At 49.1% G+C, this 15,687-nt stretch overlaps 1 protein-coding gene across 2 annotated transcripts in view; it reads right to left on the reverse strand.

Annotated features, from left to right (window-relative positions):
- The window catches only part of RARRES1 (retinoic acid receptor responder 1), a 32,551-nt gene extending 25,559 nt beyond the window's left edge, over positions 1–6,992 (reverse strand). Inside the window, exon 1 of one of the 2 annotated variants that reach the window (XR_012494549.1) lies at positions 6,588–6,984. Coding sequence is in view for 1 of the 2 variants with exons in the window: in XM_019731951.2 (XP_019587510.1) it covers positions 6,588–6,875 (288 nt within the window). In the remaining variant the exon portion in view is untranslated. Of the gene's footprint in view, positions 1–6,587 lie in introns of both variants that reach the window. The other variant, XM_019731951.2, reaches the window with a different exon arrangement.
- Positions 6,993–15,687: the final 8,695 nt, after the last annotated feature.

Consider the following 15,687-nt stretch of genomic DNA (forward strand, 5'->3'; position numbering starts at 1 on the left):
GGAACAAAAGTCAGTGACTTTCAGCTCAGGGCCCGTCCCATGGGGTCCAAGGAGATCTTTTACACGTGGACACTTGGCTTAAGTGGATTAAGCAATAGAGAGATAGAGCTGGAACACTGTGCATTCATTTCTGTACAGACAACTCTGGGTAGGAGTCTCTGACCCTTGGAAGGAGACAGAGTGGAAATGGCCGGGGGCAGTGTCCTCTGCTTTGTCTCTAGCTCAGCATGCGGCTCCTTAGAAAGGCTGGTAGTAAGAGGGATGCAGGCGTTGTCACCCTCCCTCCTCTGGAAGGGCTGGGAATGGTCAGAGCCTGGCCTGGCCTCCTGTGCCAGGGGTCCAGTGGTCCCAACACCCTTGCAGCTACCTTTGTTTTCATTTTTAAAATATTCAATCTTTGTGTCTTGCAGGGCCCTATGCTAATACCGTAGAGAAGAGAGATAAAGGGACCTTCTACAGGCCTCCTGTCCTGTAGAAGCAGACACACGTGCAGAGTGGAAACACAGTTGGCTGTTGAGGGGCAGGCACAAAGCAGCCCGCAGTCTAGTACCAGGGTGGGGTGTGGAGGGCAGGCGTGTTCGGAGGTGAGAGTAACTGGGCTGCAGAGAGCAGCCAAGCAAGAGGTGGAGCGAGAGCTGCTGATTCTTGGGTACAGTCCCTTGTCCGGCAGCCGCCCGGGAGGGAGCTGGGTACGGGCGGCTGAGTAATCACCTCCAAGAGTACCCATGTCCTAATCTCTGGAACCTGCAACTGTTGCTTTACCTGGCAAAGGGGACTCAGCCAATATGATTAAGCTAAGCATCCGGAAATGGGCAGAGTATCCTGGATTACCTGGGTGGGCCACTGCCATCACCAAGGCCACCTCAAGGAAGGAGACAGTAGTGCTACTCTCAGGAGGGGCTTTGCTGCTCGCTTTGAAGACAGAAGATGGAGCCATGCGCCAAGGCCTACAGGTGGCCTTGAGAAGCTGGAAAAGGCAAGGAAGTGGACGCTCCACTAGAGCCCCTGGAGGGAATACAGCCTTTCCAACACCTTGATCTTAGCCCAGGGAGACCCATGTTGGAATTCTGACCTCCAGAATTATAAGAGAATACATTTATGGGTTTTTTTTCACCTACCAAGTTTGTGGTAATTTGTTACAGCAATGAAACTCTACAGATACAGAATTACTTGTGATCCTAAAAGTCTTGTTCTGTGTGGGCACCTCTCCTTGCGGCCTCATGGAATCACATACATCTCGTGCGTAGCAATCGTACAAGACCCGCTTTCATAAATGGACTTTACTGGCATCCAGGACAACCGTAAGAAGTAATCCAGAATGCAGACTGGCTATGGCTACTATCCCCGGATACTGTGGGACCAGCTCTGTAAAAATCTCTTCAATCCAGGCACCACTGCAAAGGCAAATAAATGTCAAGGCTGCATAAATCTCTAGGGTGTCAGCACATTGAGATCAAGGGTCAGGTTGGATTTGGGAGATTGTGTGTGTGTGTGTGTATTTAACCTTCCAATCTTGTTAATATCAGTCATTTCATTCACTCTCCAGCAGAACAACTTAGGTCCTTCGAGGAAGCATGTGCAGCTAAGCTTGATTCCTGATGGTTCAATTCGCAACCCACCACTCATGGTCTTTATTTGGGGCTACTAGTAACGCTCTGGGATCACACACATCCGTGGTGATGACACCATATGTGGGAAGACAAGTCAGAAATATTGTGGCCTGGTACACAAGGTTTGTGGTTCAAAAATCAATTTATTAGAAGCTGGTTAAAAGCCTCCCTACTTGCTAACTCACCTGGGTGCAGTTGGCCTAGGTGAGTGGCACAGTGCCAAGGAGGTCAAGGCCAAAGCGTTCCCCCAGGGCCAGGTGGCCTTTCCCAGTCCATGCTACACCCAGACTGTGCAGGCAGAGCCCGCAGACCAGGTGTGGGCTCTGGCAGGAAGCGGGGAGGAGACCTTGGGTGCACCTGTGCCATGCCAGCAGGAGCAGTGCCTGCGGAGCGAGGAAGGGAGGCAGGTGCCTCTCTGTTCTGTGCTCTCAGGATTGTTAGGTTCATCCTCAGGGCAGTGTGAGAGCGCTGAAGGGCGAGTGCCTGGTTCACCTGCAACCCCCAACCCCACCCCATTCTTTCACAGTGTCTGTAAAAGCACTTAGGAGCCTTCCTTGTATGAAAGTAAAGATCATTTCATTTTAGTATTTTATTACTTATCTTTTCCCCTCCATATTCATTGTGGCCCTTTTCATTCTCCAGTTTTGTTTCTATAGCCTGCTTAATGCATCGCTTTCCTCTTCTTGTGAACAACCACCTCTGAATTATCAACGTTAATGGAGGGAAGCCTTCAAGAAGAACAGTAATTACATGAATTGTGTTTTATTATAGTGCTTTGTAGACTGAAAGGAGATAAAGGAAAGTGTTTCTCAGTATGGTAGGTGGTCACCTAGCTGCCTTGTGGCTCAGCAGAGAAGCTTGGTGTGGCCTGCCGTCAGCCACACAAACAGGTGCCCACAGGGGCCTAGCCCATCTGCACCGGTGCAGCTTGACACTTACCAAAAGTCAGTTGTTTTGCTCCCAAACTTGCTTAAGGCGGCTGTACTTATTACCTAATCGCATAATTAAATGTTATGTGAAGTGGTAAAGAGTGGGTACCCAAAAAAGATGTAATTTCCACAAAATCCAAGTTAAATGCTCTAGAAGGAATTGATAAAGTTAAGTCTCTAAAACTCTTGCTGTTGAACTGGGGGTGGGAGAGTCAAGATTGGGCATGAAAAAAGAAGGAAAAGGAAAACTAGAGGATTATGCACTGTATTCTTTGCAAATGCTCCCTCCACTGTAAGTAAACCAAAATGCGAATCACAGATGACCCACTTAGGTGTCTTCTTGCTAAACAGACCTCAAGGAGCGCCAATTAAATGGCCTTGGCCCTATACCAAAAGATAGGTGATACATTTACATTTACATTGATTTTAATTTAAATTGAAGCAATTAAGGTATGAGCCTAATTCCCCATCCCCCCACTATGGTCAGTTGTTTCAGTTATGTTCCTAACTAATGGTCCAGTCCAGGGCACAGGGCATTCAGCTTAAGTGACCAATCTCCAAACAACAGCTGATTCCCAAATGGGTTGAACTTATCACGAAGTGTGTGCACTCAAAGATCTCAGCCAGTCTCTCTATGCGAGTCTGTCAGGAAAGTCTCTCACCGGCAGCTGGGGGCAGGGGTCAGTGGTCCCAGGGCTTGCTGAGTGGCCAGAGGAGACTTGTCTCAGTGTAAGGGGTAGGCTTGAGTAGAGGGGAGTGGGGCTGACCTAGGATACCCTGGGTAGCATGAGAACTCACAAGACCACTCAAAATCGCCCGCTACTGGTCCTGAGCTGTGCCATGTGATATCAGAAAAGTTGCAGCCTCCTTGGTCGTGGAAGAATAAGACCACGAAGGAGATGGCATCAGGCGGGGGTTAGTGAGGGAACAGAAAAGCCTGTGTCTGTGACCACTTCTTACAATAGGTAAACAGAATGCTCACTGGCTCTTTCACCAGTTAGCACCGATATCTTCTCAATGCTCGGTTGCATTTACTACCACAGCCATTACTGCATTTCACCACTAGAGGGCAACAGTGTTTCTAAAATGAGGGATACTTGCAGAACCAAGAAAACACAATTAAGGAAATTTCCGACCCAGAAGAGGTCTCAAAAATCTCTTGATTCACTGATTTTCAATTTTTTTTTTTTGCTGAAACTCACAGCAAGAACTGCATTTTTCATAATGACCTAGTTCATACACATATATTTGAAACTTTTTGAGGCATTACTTACCCTTACTTCCGTGATGTACTCTAATAGTTTGTATTTCCAAACTATCTCAATAAAAACAAACAACCCCCGCCACACACACACACACACAAAACAACTACAACCTACCAAACTGATTTCATAACCAACTAGTGGGCCATTAATTTGAAAAACCCTGACTTGGTCACAGCCTCTCATCTTACAAAGGGACGCGCTGACCCCCAAGGATGGAGAGGGATCCCTGCCAGCTCCGTTCCTCTCACCCACTCAGCCACCTGCTCACCCTGGAGTCAGTCCTGGATGCATGACAGACATTGTGCAGCAAGTGAGTGCTCGCTCTGAAAATGCACTGATTGGGTAAAGAGTGCAAGAGTTTGGGGGGATCTACCATTTTTCACTTCTTGTCAATGCTAGGACTGCTCTTGTAATTGAAGCAGAAATTCCGTAAGTCACAACATTGAAAGCTCCATGCAGGTGGTACCTCGGCTCCTCATGCAGGCAGCTGAGTGACTTCTAAACTGAATGAATCTCAGGGGCTTTCCTGATGATCCCACCCCATCTGAATTAGGGCCACAGTATTTAGCCCAGTGCCTGGCACATAGTAAGTGCTCAAAAAATAATGGATGAAAGGACTGCCCCTCAGCCAATAGTGGTAGCTAACATTTTTATACTTTACAATCAATATTTATAACACCTTACATGACTCGTAAGAGTACCTGTCATGGTTGGCAGAACATGGATTATTTCCATTCCGAGTGAGGAAATAGCCCGAGAAGACTTTTATGACCTTCTCTAAGTAGTATGGCTCACTGGAGGCAAAGCAGGGGCTGGTATCGGGGGCTCCCCGCAACACCCCAGCAGCTGGTCCTGCACCTTTCGGGAAGGCAGTCCGTGGCAGTTCCCTCGTGGGAACCAGCACTCACTCTCAGCCACTTTGTCCTCTGCTTCTGCTACCCAGAACCCTGGCAAACCTTGGTCACAAGTTTAAGACACATCCTTCCCCAGGCTGCCTGGGTCACCCTTGAGGTGGCTCTTCTTTAGTGGTGATGTTTGGAGGCCCCCAAAATAGAGGAAAATAATTTCACTGAATTCCAGAGAGAAACTGAAACCACTTTAGGCTTCACAGAGTCTTGGCCCTGAACGTTATTAAGCTCTCTCTTCTTTGGCTCCTTGATGTGAAAACATTTAAAACCATTTTTTGGAGGCAATGTAAAGGTAAACCAGATGACCATAGGAAGTTATTCTTTCTTAAAGTCAATGCCCGGGAGTCTTTTCCTTAGCTCCTCCTCTCGCTCATGCCCATCTGCCTCTCCCTTATTGACTTATTCCCACCCACCCCCCTTTTGGGCCCCACAGGAGGATCCATCCCTCTAAAATTCAGGAACATTACACTATTACAGATGCAAAGCAGTAACTGACCTCTTTTTGGAAGAGGAAAGGAATGTTTTTAACTCACTTGGGTTTTGAGAGCTGGTTTATTCCATTAAAGATGCCAAGTATTTTATTTTTTCCAAGGGGATGACTAAATGTGTCAAAAATGCAAAGTATTTCATTTTATTTATTTTTTTCATGGTCCTAGAAGGAAGATAACAATTCCTAGCATTTGAAAACTGGTGTACCTTAGAAATCTGAACATGGTTTTCTGTAGGGAATGTCACTGGCTGGTAACCAGGGAGCAGATCTTCAGAAACACCCTCTTTGGGCTCTGGGAGGTGGCTGCTCTCCGATTTTGATAAACATTGGGCTAGTAAAACTGAACGTCTTTTTGCCCCCCCGAGACAGCAAGGATTATTAAAACAGGTGACAGGAATAGGCTGCCTTTTCCAAGGAACAATTTGATTTCATCTTCAATAAATTCAGCCACCCTCGAGCAGGATTACGTCGTTGAGGAACCAAGGCCTTCCCCACCTGTGTCTGACATCAGGTCTGGAACAATCTTAAATGAAAATCCTACTGCCATTCGAAAACTCTATCTGTTTACACTCTATACTCAATACCAGATTCTTTGAGGCTGAGTCTGCAGGCTCTGTGGAATATTTGGGAATTGCTGGAAAGAAAATCATAATTTTGGGGGCCAACTGAGTGTAATTCAGTCCCTTTTGTAATCTATATGATGAAGAAAGCAACGTAGCTCGATAGACGCAGAACAAAACCTACAGCCAGTCCTTTGAAATCAGCACCAAACAACGACCTGCAACGTTCTCATTTATTCCCTTCATATAGAAAACTGAACCCTGGTCCACTCACTCCCATTAAAGCAGACGCCAGGATTACCGAGGTTCCTACCTACCCAGGCCCACGGGTAAATTCCAACCACATCCTGAAGCCCTTGCACGGTGGCCCGCAATTGACAAGCCAGTCTGTCCCTGGCCTCGCGTGGGAATTGGCTTACAATTTAGAAATCCCGCCCAGGGCTTTTGCTGGAGCCACTGGTGGGTCGCGCCCGCCGTGACCACCCCAATAGCAACCAACCCTGGGTAATCCCAGACAAGTGTAACTCCTTGATTTTTGGGCCTGTTCCTCAATTTGGCCATGCACCTCTTTCCCGGGTATGGGAGCTTCCCTGTGAAAAATCTATGGCCTCATAAATTCCAGAAAGAACCCGCCAGTTTTCCGAGGACTCTGCGCACCGATGAGCCCTTTCCACGCCTTGGACACTTCGCGGGCGCGGGAGCACTTAGCTCAGTCTCGGTCACCGACCCGCCGCAGGGCGGACAGGCACGCGCTCACAGGCGTCACCGCCTACGCGGTGCGTGGCCGTGGCCCGCACGCCCCCTCCGTGTAGCTCCCGCACTCACCCACGCGCGGCCCTGCTGCACCGCCGACACCACTCGCAGGGCGCTGGGCGAACCCGCGCGGAAGTTGAAGAAGTGCAGCGCCGCGCGCGCCGCCTGCTGCAGGAGCCCGCTCTGGAGCTCTGCGTCTTGGCGCCACCCGGAGTGCTCGGACCCTGTGGACCCCGCGGACCCCGCGGGCGCCGCCGCCGCCCCCTGGAGGGCGAGCAACAGCAGCAGCGCAAGCATCGGGGCGGTGGGGCGCGGGCCCCCGGGCCCGGGCGCCGGCAGCAGTTGCCAGCGGGGCTGCATGGACACGGAAGGGCTAGCGCAGCGCAGGACAGGCTCGGAGCGGGCCACGCCGGCGCTCGAGGAAATAAAGTCGCAGCGGGCTCCTCCCCTCCGCCCCCGGGGCAGCGGGCTGCAGGGAGCCCGGGTCCCCCCTCGGCCGCGCCCTCTCGGCACTTCCCGCAGCCCGTGGGCCCCTCCGCCCCGCCCCGCCTGGGCTCCCGCTGCCCCGGCTCAGAGCCCGGACTCGGCGGCGCCGCCGTGGCGCGGGGCGGGGGGTGTCAGGCTAGGGCCTCGCGGGCAGGGGATCGAGGGGGGCAGAGGAGACTCTTCCCCGAGGGAGCGCGGCCCACCCAGTGTCACCCCTGGTCACGCCCCCAGCCCAACTCCAGGACCCAGTTTCTCTCCCCTGCAGTTGCTGAGATTTGGAAACTGTTTTTCGAACGAACTTGCTTCAGTCAAGGCTTAGAGCTGTGATTTCCCCCAGAAGATGAAATTGGGGACGGGTGGAGAAGGGGGCTAGACGCAGCCGACACTGATGAGGGTCACTGTAGCACAATGACCTTGGAAGTGGGACAGGTCGCTGGAGAGCTGGGGCTGGAGAGGAGGCTGAAGTGGTCAGCAGGGCAGAGTCACATAAGGACCAAAAGGCCCCATTGGACTTAGAAACACGTAGGTCAGTGATAACCCTGATGAGAGGCAGATTGAAAGGCCAGAGGTGGAAGCTGGATTCCAGCTGGGTGAGGCATGGATGGGGCTTTAGGGCAGTGGAGGCAGTGAGTACTGACAACTCTTTTTAGACACAGGGAAGGAATGAGATGGTCATTGTTTTTCATCCACACACAAGAGAGAAAGCCCAGGAGAACCAGAGGTTGGAGGGTAGAACTGGTACTGCTAGGTACGGCCAGCATCCATTTCTCCATCTCCATTTTGTTCATGGGTTCACACCCCCACCCCCAACGCCCACTGACCCCAGCCCTACTGGAGCTAAAGGAAGTCCCTTCTCTTTGCCAGTGACTGGTTGAAGCCTGGCATGCCTGATTCTGGATGAGATGCTGGGGGAAGGCTGGGGGGAGGGTCTTATTGAAGGGGAGGGGAGTCTCTGAAAACATCATCCTTCCTCCACTTCTTCCTTGAATGTTGTCCATTTCTTGTCTTTCCTTCCTTGATTCTGCAGATATTTATGGGATACCTACTCTGCTAGGCCCTGGGGACAATGAGGGGGGACAATCAGAAAAGCATCCCTGTGCTCCTGGAGCACACCTTCTAGGCAGGTAGACTCCAGACAGTCAAACAGGCAAGGGAACGTGCCCTGTGTTGGATGCAGCTACGTGCAGTAGAGAAAAATTAAAGAGGCTAGGGAGTTGCGAAGTGGTTATCATTTTAAGTAGTGTTGTCAAGGCAGGCTTGACCACTGTTGGTCACGGGGCAAGTGACAGTTGAGTAGAGGCCTGAAGGAGATGGAAAGCTAGGTAGACTTGTATGGGAAGAGCACTGTAGGGAGAGAGAACAGCAAGTAGAGAGGCCCCAAGGCAGGGGTCCACTCAGCATGTTTGAAGAAGAGCAAGCAAGTAAGTGCAGCTGAAGGAACAAGACAAAGGGGAGAGTATCAGCAGGAGAAGTCAGAGGGGTAATGGGGGATGGGACTCCACAGGCCTTGTCATATGTGGATGTGCCACCTCAAAGTGTGCTTCTGTCTTGCTAGCAGCCTGAGAAGGAAGCCCATTTGAAGAATTGCTGAGCAGAGAGAGGGGAGGAGCCTGGGTTCCTGAAGACATTGTTGAGCTCTCAAATCAACTGATCCTGGAGCTCATTTCTTATTGTTTAAGTTCCTTGGAGTGTCTTGCCTTCATAGGCAGCCTAACACAGATAATTATCTCCCCAGAACCCAGTTGTCTTCCCCTCCAAGGGGTTACAGTAGTAGGCTTCTTGAGAATTTATCACCTCCAGGCCTTATAAAGATGAAGTTTTCCTTATTTTATTTCAATGCTTTGGTCTCTCCCCGCCCCCCTCGCCCCAGTAGGTGTTAGGCTGCTTTCAGCTGCAAGTAACAGGGAAATTGGTTTACACTGTAGCCTATCCAGTAGTGTGGAGGGGCAGATCACGGGGATGGTTTGGTAATTCAGTGATTTTTGGTTTCAGGCTTTCTCCATCTTTCTGCACAGCTATCCTCAGTGCGTTGTCTTTTTGTCTATAAACTTGTCGCTTCATGATTATAGAGTGGCTGCCACAGATCCAAATATCACATCTTCATATGCTGCAACCAAAGGCAGGTAGCAGGGAGTAGGTAGCCAGGGTGGCAAGAGAGCTTTATATCATACAACTTTTTGGTTTTTTTTCATCTGAGAAAAAAATCTTTCCCTGAAGCTCTTCCCCCAAACCCTTCTCTTACCCCACCAGACCTCTCCTTACATCTCATTGGCTAGTACTGGGTTACACTGGCAAAACTTAGCTGCAGAGGAGGCTGGAAAAACAAGTGTCTGTCTTTTTTCAGCCTCTGTAGTGGTGGTCTGGTCTATAAGTTAGGATTAAATTTGGTTACATACACATAGAACAAAAAAATCAAATGACATTGGCTTAAACAAGAGAGAAACTTATTTGTCACATAAGAAAAGTTGGGATGGGGTGGTAGGTAATCTGTGTTTTATATTGGCAGGTCCATGAAGTTGTTAGGGTTCCAGGCTTTTTCCAGATCTTTGCTCCCACATCCCGAGGGTGTGCCCCTGTCCTTGGAGTCCAAGATGACCTCTCGCTATCAGCTGTGAACTTTCTAGAAGTCCCACAGTGCACTTCTGCTTATATCTCATTGGCAAGAACTTAGTCATATTCTTAGCTGCAAAGGAGGTTGGGAAATGTAGCCTTTATTCAGGAAAGACATGCGCCAGAACAGAAGTCAGGATTTTGTTACTATGAAAGAAGATTGTGTCTTATGTTAGGTATCCCAGAAGCAGGCCCTGAGACAAAGATTGTGTGCAAGTGATTTAAAAAAGAAACACTCCCAGGAGAAACCAGTATAGTAGGAGGGCAGCGAGCATGAATCTCAGACAAAGTTATAAGAAGGGTAACCACCTGATCCGAAGGAGAGCTTTGGAATGTCAATTGCACCTCAGAGTTGTCCCCACCCCAGGCAGGGGATCTGGGCTTCCATACTTCTATGTCTGTCAGTTATTGGCTAAGGGCCACCATGGTGACAAAGCCCAGGCACTGCAGTCTCTCTCTTTATGTGGATACAAAGGGGCAGTAGCACAAGGACAGCCCTCCTGAAAAGCATCACATGTCCCTCAGGTTGGAAGCAAAAGGATGCCAAGTGGCAGGGCCAGAATTCAGGACAGGGATCCCAGGGATCCAGGCCGAGCCCAGCAGCATCACTGTGGGGAGAGTGGATAGTGGCAGGCAAGTAGCAATGTCTGTCACTGTAGCGTTAGTGCCTATGAGGGGTGAGAATCCCAGACGTCATAAACAGGAGGGAAGAGACACAGAAAAGACCAGGGGTACAGGTGCTGCTATGTGAACACAAGGGACTCTTCCAAGTTCCGTCATTTTTAATAGTGATAACAACTACAATGGGGTAGGTTGATATTGACTGGGAACACACATTTTTAAAATGTGTAATTATAACGTTCATTTTATAAACAGATTTTCTGGAACACAGGAGAATATTTACTTCACTGAGAATTGTCTATTCATGTCCTTTGTCCATTTATCTGTGGGGTGGTTGGATTTCTAATTGATCTGCAGAAGTTCTTTAAATACTAGGGAAATCAGGCCTTGGTCTGTCATGGAAATCCATAATATTTTTTTCTCAGCTCATATACAGTGTGTCCCAGGTGTCACGTTTTCTAGTTCCTTAGTCTTTGCACAGGTTGTCGTGAGCAATTTTATACAGAGAACTTGGTTTGTGTTTAAGAAGCATAATGGTATAAAAAAATATGACTTTTAATCATATGAAAAGATATTCAGTACAGAGGGTGAGAGAATAAATTGATACAACTTTTTGGAGGGCTATTTGCAATGTCTATCAATACTAGCAATGCACATACCTTGTGACCCAGCAATTCTACCTCTAGACTTTATGGTAACGATAAATTCACACTTGGACATGAAGTATTCATGAGAATGTTCATCCCTGAATGTGGATTGTACAGCCCTTGATTAGCTCATTTTCTGCTCTCGGTCCCTAGAACAGGGCTGGGCAACCATTGGCACCAATACATATTTTGGGAGAAAGCATGAAGAGTAAAAGGCTGAAAAAAAAGTCTAAGTTCCATGGTTGAATAATTATGATCCCTCCCTCTTGTGAAATATTATGCAGCCGTGAAGAAGGAGGGAGCTCCAGGCTGGTGGACACTGAACTTTCTCTAAGGTATAATGTTGTTAGCAGATGGCAAGGTGTAGTGTGGGGCAAATTGTGTGCTGCAGTTTGTTTAAAAAGAAACAAATAACATATACATAAGTCTGCATACATAAATGTGGAAATATGCGAAGATGTCTCTGAAAAAGTTTATAAGAAATTAGTAATTATGGGATGGAAGACAGAGGTGTGAGAAACTTTTCACCACATGCTCTTTTGTGGTGGTTGGTTTTTCATTTTTGGGGGGAATGTGTTACCCATTCTAAACAACTAAGTGAAATGCTCACACTTGTGGGATTCACACTGGGGTGCGAATACACTTGATACCAGTTCTTCCTGTGGTAGGAAGGCCCAGCCTCTACGATTGCATCATTCAGCACAGCCAGGGTAAGCCTGCCCTCAGACTTAGTTGCCATGCAGCTCAGGCGTGTCTTGCTCTCTCTGAGCCTCACCTGTCCATACTCTTCCTTTGCCGCGGGCCCAGTCAGGGTTTCCCACTTCAGAGCACACCTGGAAAGGAGTCGATGAGCTAATTCATACTGTGGTGTCAATGGCTGCCATGGCGGACTGCACTGCTCCTCTGAGAAGTATTCTCTTGTTAACAGGGACAAAGTCTTGAGCCTGGAGACCTGAGTTCTGATTGAACCAATGGCAGGCACTGGCAGCTGTTCAGTGTGCTATGTAGAGGTGTTCAGCGGCCTCCAAGCGTCCACACCTGCCCCTTCCTACCCCTTTGAGTAATAAGAGGCCAGAGAGCTGAGTGGGAGGGTTTTGAGAGGCGTTAACTGTGCAATCCCCTCCTCCAGGAGGGAGGAGCTGGGATGTGTCTTCCCTGCAGTGGCTAAACACAGAGGCTTGCTGAAGTACCCTTGCCAGAGCCCTGAGACGACTGAGCATGAGGGGACCGGGCCACGGTGTGCCGATAAAGACATACATGGTGACACTGCTGTCATGGCTATCCCAGCTCTGCTGGCTCACAGAGAGTGTGGGCAAGAACTCCAGAGCCAGTGCCATGAGCCCCAGGACGCATGTTCCTTAGCCAAGCCCCGAGGCCATACCAAGAACAGGTGAGATTCCAGTTACTGCGCCTTTGAGAGGAAGCCTACGATCCCAGAAGCTGCTGGTGCCATCTTGCCCCCCTCAGGTGAGTGGGCGACAGGATGAAGGTGGAGATGAGGCATGGGAAGAAATCAGGTCGTTGGGGATATTACTGAGCTGCTGGCTCACGACCTACCTGAAGCCCGCTCTGTGTAGACTTTTCAGTTCTAAGAATCAATAAACTAATGAGACAACTTAAGCATGATTTTCTTACACCAGTTGAAAAATCTCTAATGGATCATTGAGGCAGGTACTACTGGTAGGAACCAAAGAGATACGAGGCTGTCCCATGGGGGTTCTGCATATGCCCGTACTGGGGGACACAGTCTGGGAACATGTCAGCTGCCTCCACCTTGAGAAGGTCATATTGGCAGATTCCATCAACTTTGGGCTGAACCTGCTGGTGAAGGGTCTCCCTGCCCCAACAACTCTCAGGCGTGGCTGTCGAAACTCCCAAGCCACAGGGCCCAGGCCAGGCTGTGAGTCCTCATGAAAAAGGACTGAAACCAGGCTGGACAGCTGTCAGCGCCACTCTCTTGGGCTCTTCTCTAAAAAGACCAGGGTCAAGGGGAGTGGGAGGGAAAAAAGACCCTGGGGGAGGAGAATGAATCCCTAAAATAGAGACTGGAACCTGGGCCATGGCTCAGAGTCAGACGCAGGGGAGACAACAGCATCACTGGGTGGGTGGGATATCTTGCAATGGTCTGAATACCTTGTATTGACAACTTTAAGTTTTCTCCCCCACGCTTCCCCCTGCTCTCAGTAGTACAAGCACCCCCATGGGGGCTTGGAAAACGAAGTAGATGTCAGTTATTAGAAAAGATGAAATCATCCTCTGTTTATATGTGAGACCATGGGATGTAATACCCCAACTTCTTCTGTGGGAACAGAGCCCCAGAGAGCAGTTTCCAGGCTCTTGGCCTCACATGGAAAGGTGCTGGCTCAGGTAGTAAATGGCCATCAACTGTGGCTAGTTGGCCGTCAGCTGTAACCAGTGAGGTATTGGCCACCAATATAACTGCCGTGGCTACGCTAGCAGAAAATGGGGGCTAGCAAGAAAAATGGGGGCTAGCAAGAAGATGGTGGCTGAGCTAGCAAGAGCAGATTGCAGAGAGATGGATGCCGCCAGCGAGAATATAGTGGTATGACTCCCCTACTTTTGGCTCCGTGGGTGTTCCTTTTTGGCCTCACCATGTCCTGCGTTCTTATGTGGGGAGCGGGAGCAGAGACCCCGCAGGCCTCCCCACACGACATCTTCTTTCTAGATACTGATATTTGCTGACTGACTCTGGAAGGACAGAAGCTGCTACCAGTGGTTGCCTCTGGGGAGGGAGCCGGGGCTGGGAGGAGCTCACTGCAGGTCTGTGGTTCTTTTCTGTTACCATTTGCAGGTCACACCGTGGCTCAGAGCATGGACTTGGAGCCAGGCTGTCTGGTTTGAAGTACAGCTCCACCAGTGTGAGCTGAGGCGAGTTACACACACACTCACACACACCCTCGCTCACGTACTCATGTGCCTTTGGGGTACCTCCTCCCTCGTAGAGCTGTTGGTGAGGTGCCTGTGCACTGATATCTGTGCACATGTAAAACACTTCAGACAGTGCCTGGCACACAGTAATGGCTAGGAGCATTGTTGCGTTACTATGGCTGTTAACTTTAAAAAGTTAGGTATAATCTTGAAGAGAATGCACTCAGCTGTGGATTTCTTTTCACAAATAATGAGAAGGGATGGTACGATCTAAAACCTGCCGTGCCATCACATAAAATCTTAGCTGTTACATTTAGCACCCTTGACCCAATCTCTTATTGGAGCTACTAGCAAGTCAGAAAATGTGAATCTGTATTCCTTTTTTAGTCTTCTTTTTGGCAAAGGTGAAGGTAGGTGGGATTGGGAGACTATGAATAACCAATCCTTGATTTTGAAAGCTGATTAACCAAGCTCAGGTGTGACTGAGACGATCCTTATTTCCAAGCCTTGGAACTAGGAACACTGGTGGAGAAAATGCATCTCACCTGGTTCTTTGGGTCTGCATCTTGCATGCTCTAAGGTGACCTCAGGTTTTGTTTTGGTTAAACAAGCCCTGTAAAACCTACAAAGTTTCCATGCTGTGTCCCTGGCCTGTAATGTTTGTCCTGAACCCCTGGGGGAAGGCACTCTGCTGGGTGGAAAGCAAGCCGCTCAATGGAGCAAGCCGCTCTCCTAGAATGTTGGGCTTCCTGATCTCTCCCTGGAAGGTGCTTGGGACTCTTGGGGGAATTCACAATGTCCTAAATACTGGACCCATGAGCTATCTGAGGCTCACGCTGGCTGCAGCAAGTCCCCAAAGATGGTATTTTGCTTCGGGAATAAGACCTAGGCCTTAGGCCTTTCAGCACCATGGCTACACACCCACCAGACTCTCAACTGCCAGGGAAAGCCTGTAGGACAAGGGCCCGAGAATGCAGGTCTGGGAGGCGGCAGTGGTGGTGGTGGTGGCAGTGGCGGTGGCGGTGGCGGCGGATACCACTAATGATAGTTTTCTGGATTGTGAGGTTAAGGAGAGAGCACTTCCAGCTTGAGTCCAGTGAGACTGAATTCTTTGTGATGCAGAACTGGAGAAAAGGGTCTTTCCAAAAGAGATGCGATAGGAAACAGTGGCTGTGTTTATTCCTGTCACCAAGGAAAGCATTCACATGATGTAGTTCAGGTAGCGACTGACAGGGATGTGTTTGGAAGCCTCTAAAATCAAGTGAGTAAGGTAACCAGCACTAGCCGATAGAAATTTCTGATGAAAATGTTCCATATGTGCACAGTCTAATATGGTAGCCACCAGCTACATGTGGCTACCACTGCTCAAAATGTGGTTAGTGCTGCTGAACAACTAACCTTCCCATCTTACTAAATTTTAATGGGTTTACATATACATAGTCACTTGTGGTTGGTGATTACTGTATTAGCACAGTACAAACAATTGACTTTTTACTACAGCAATGATTTGTGGAAAGAAAATATTTTGGGGGGTTATGTTACAGACAGGATGCTAAATGCTTTCTGTAACAGAATTGTCTCATTTAATCTCTACAATTTAGAGGTGTAAACTGAGCGGGGGGCAGCGCAGAGAGAGGCTAAGTGACTGAGTGTGGATCCCCTCCCTGTCCCTTGCTAGGTGGCATCACTAGCAAGGGACAGGGAGGGGATCCACACTCAGGTGTGGCCCACCCTTTCTCCAAGCACCGTCTTCTGTGTTTCTCAACCAGAGACTCCAGATGGACTGGAGGGGTTAGGTTACAGCAACAAAGCTAATTAGGAGTCAGAAGAATCTGACTTTGTGGTTTAGGAGAGTTGGGATTATTTTATTTCAAGAGAAGAATGGTGAAAGAGCCACCCAATCTTTAGTACTAAATTAA

This window comes from Rhinolophus sinicus, linkage group LG01 (assembly GCF_036562045.2).
Source record: "Rhinolophus sinicus isolate RSC01 linkage group LG01, ASM3656204v1, whole genome shotgun sequence".
In the NCBI taxonomy this organism is placed as follows: Eukaryota; Metazoa; Chordata; class Mammalia; order Chiroptera; family Rhinolophidae; genus Rhinolophus; species Rhinolophus sinicus.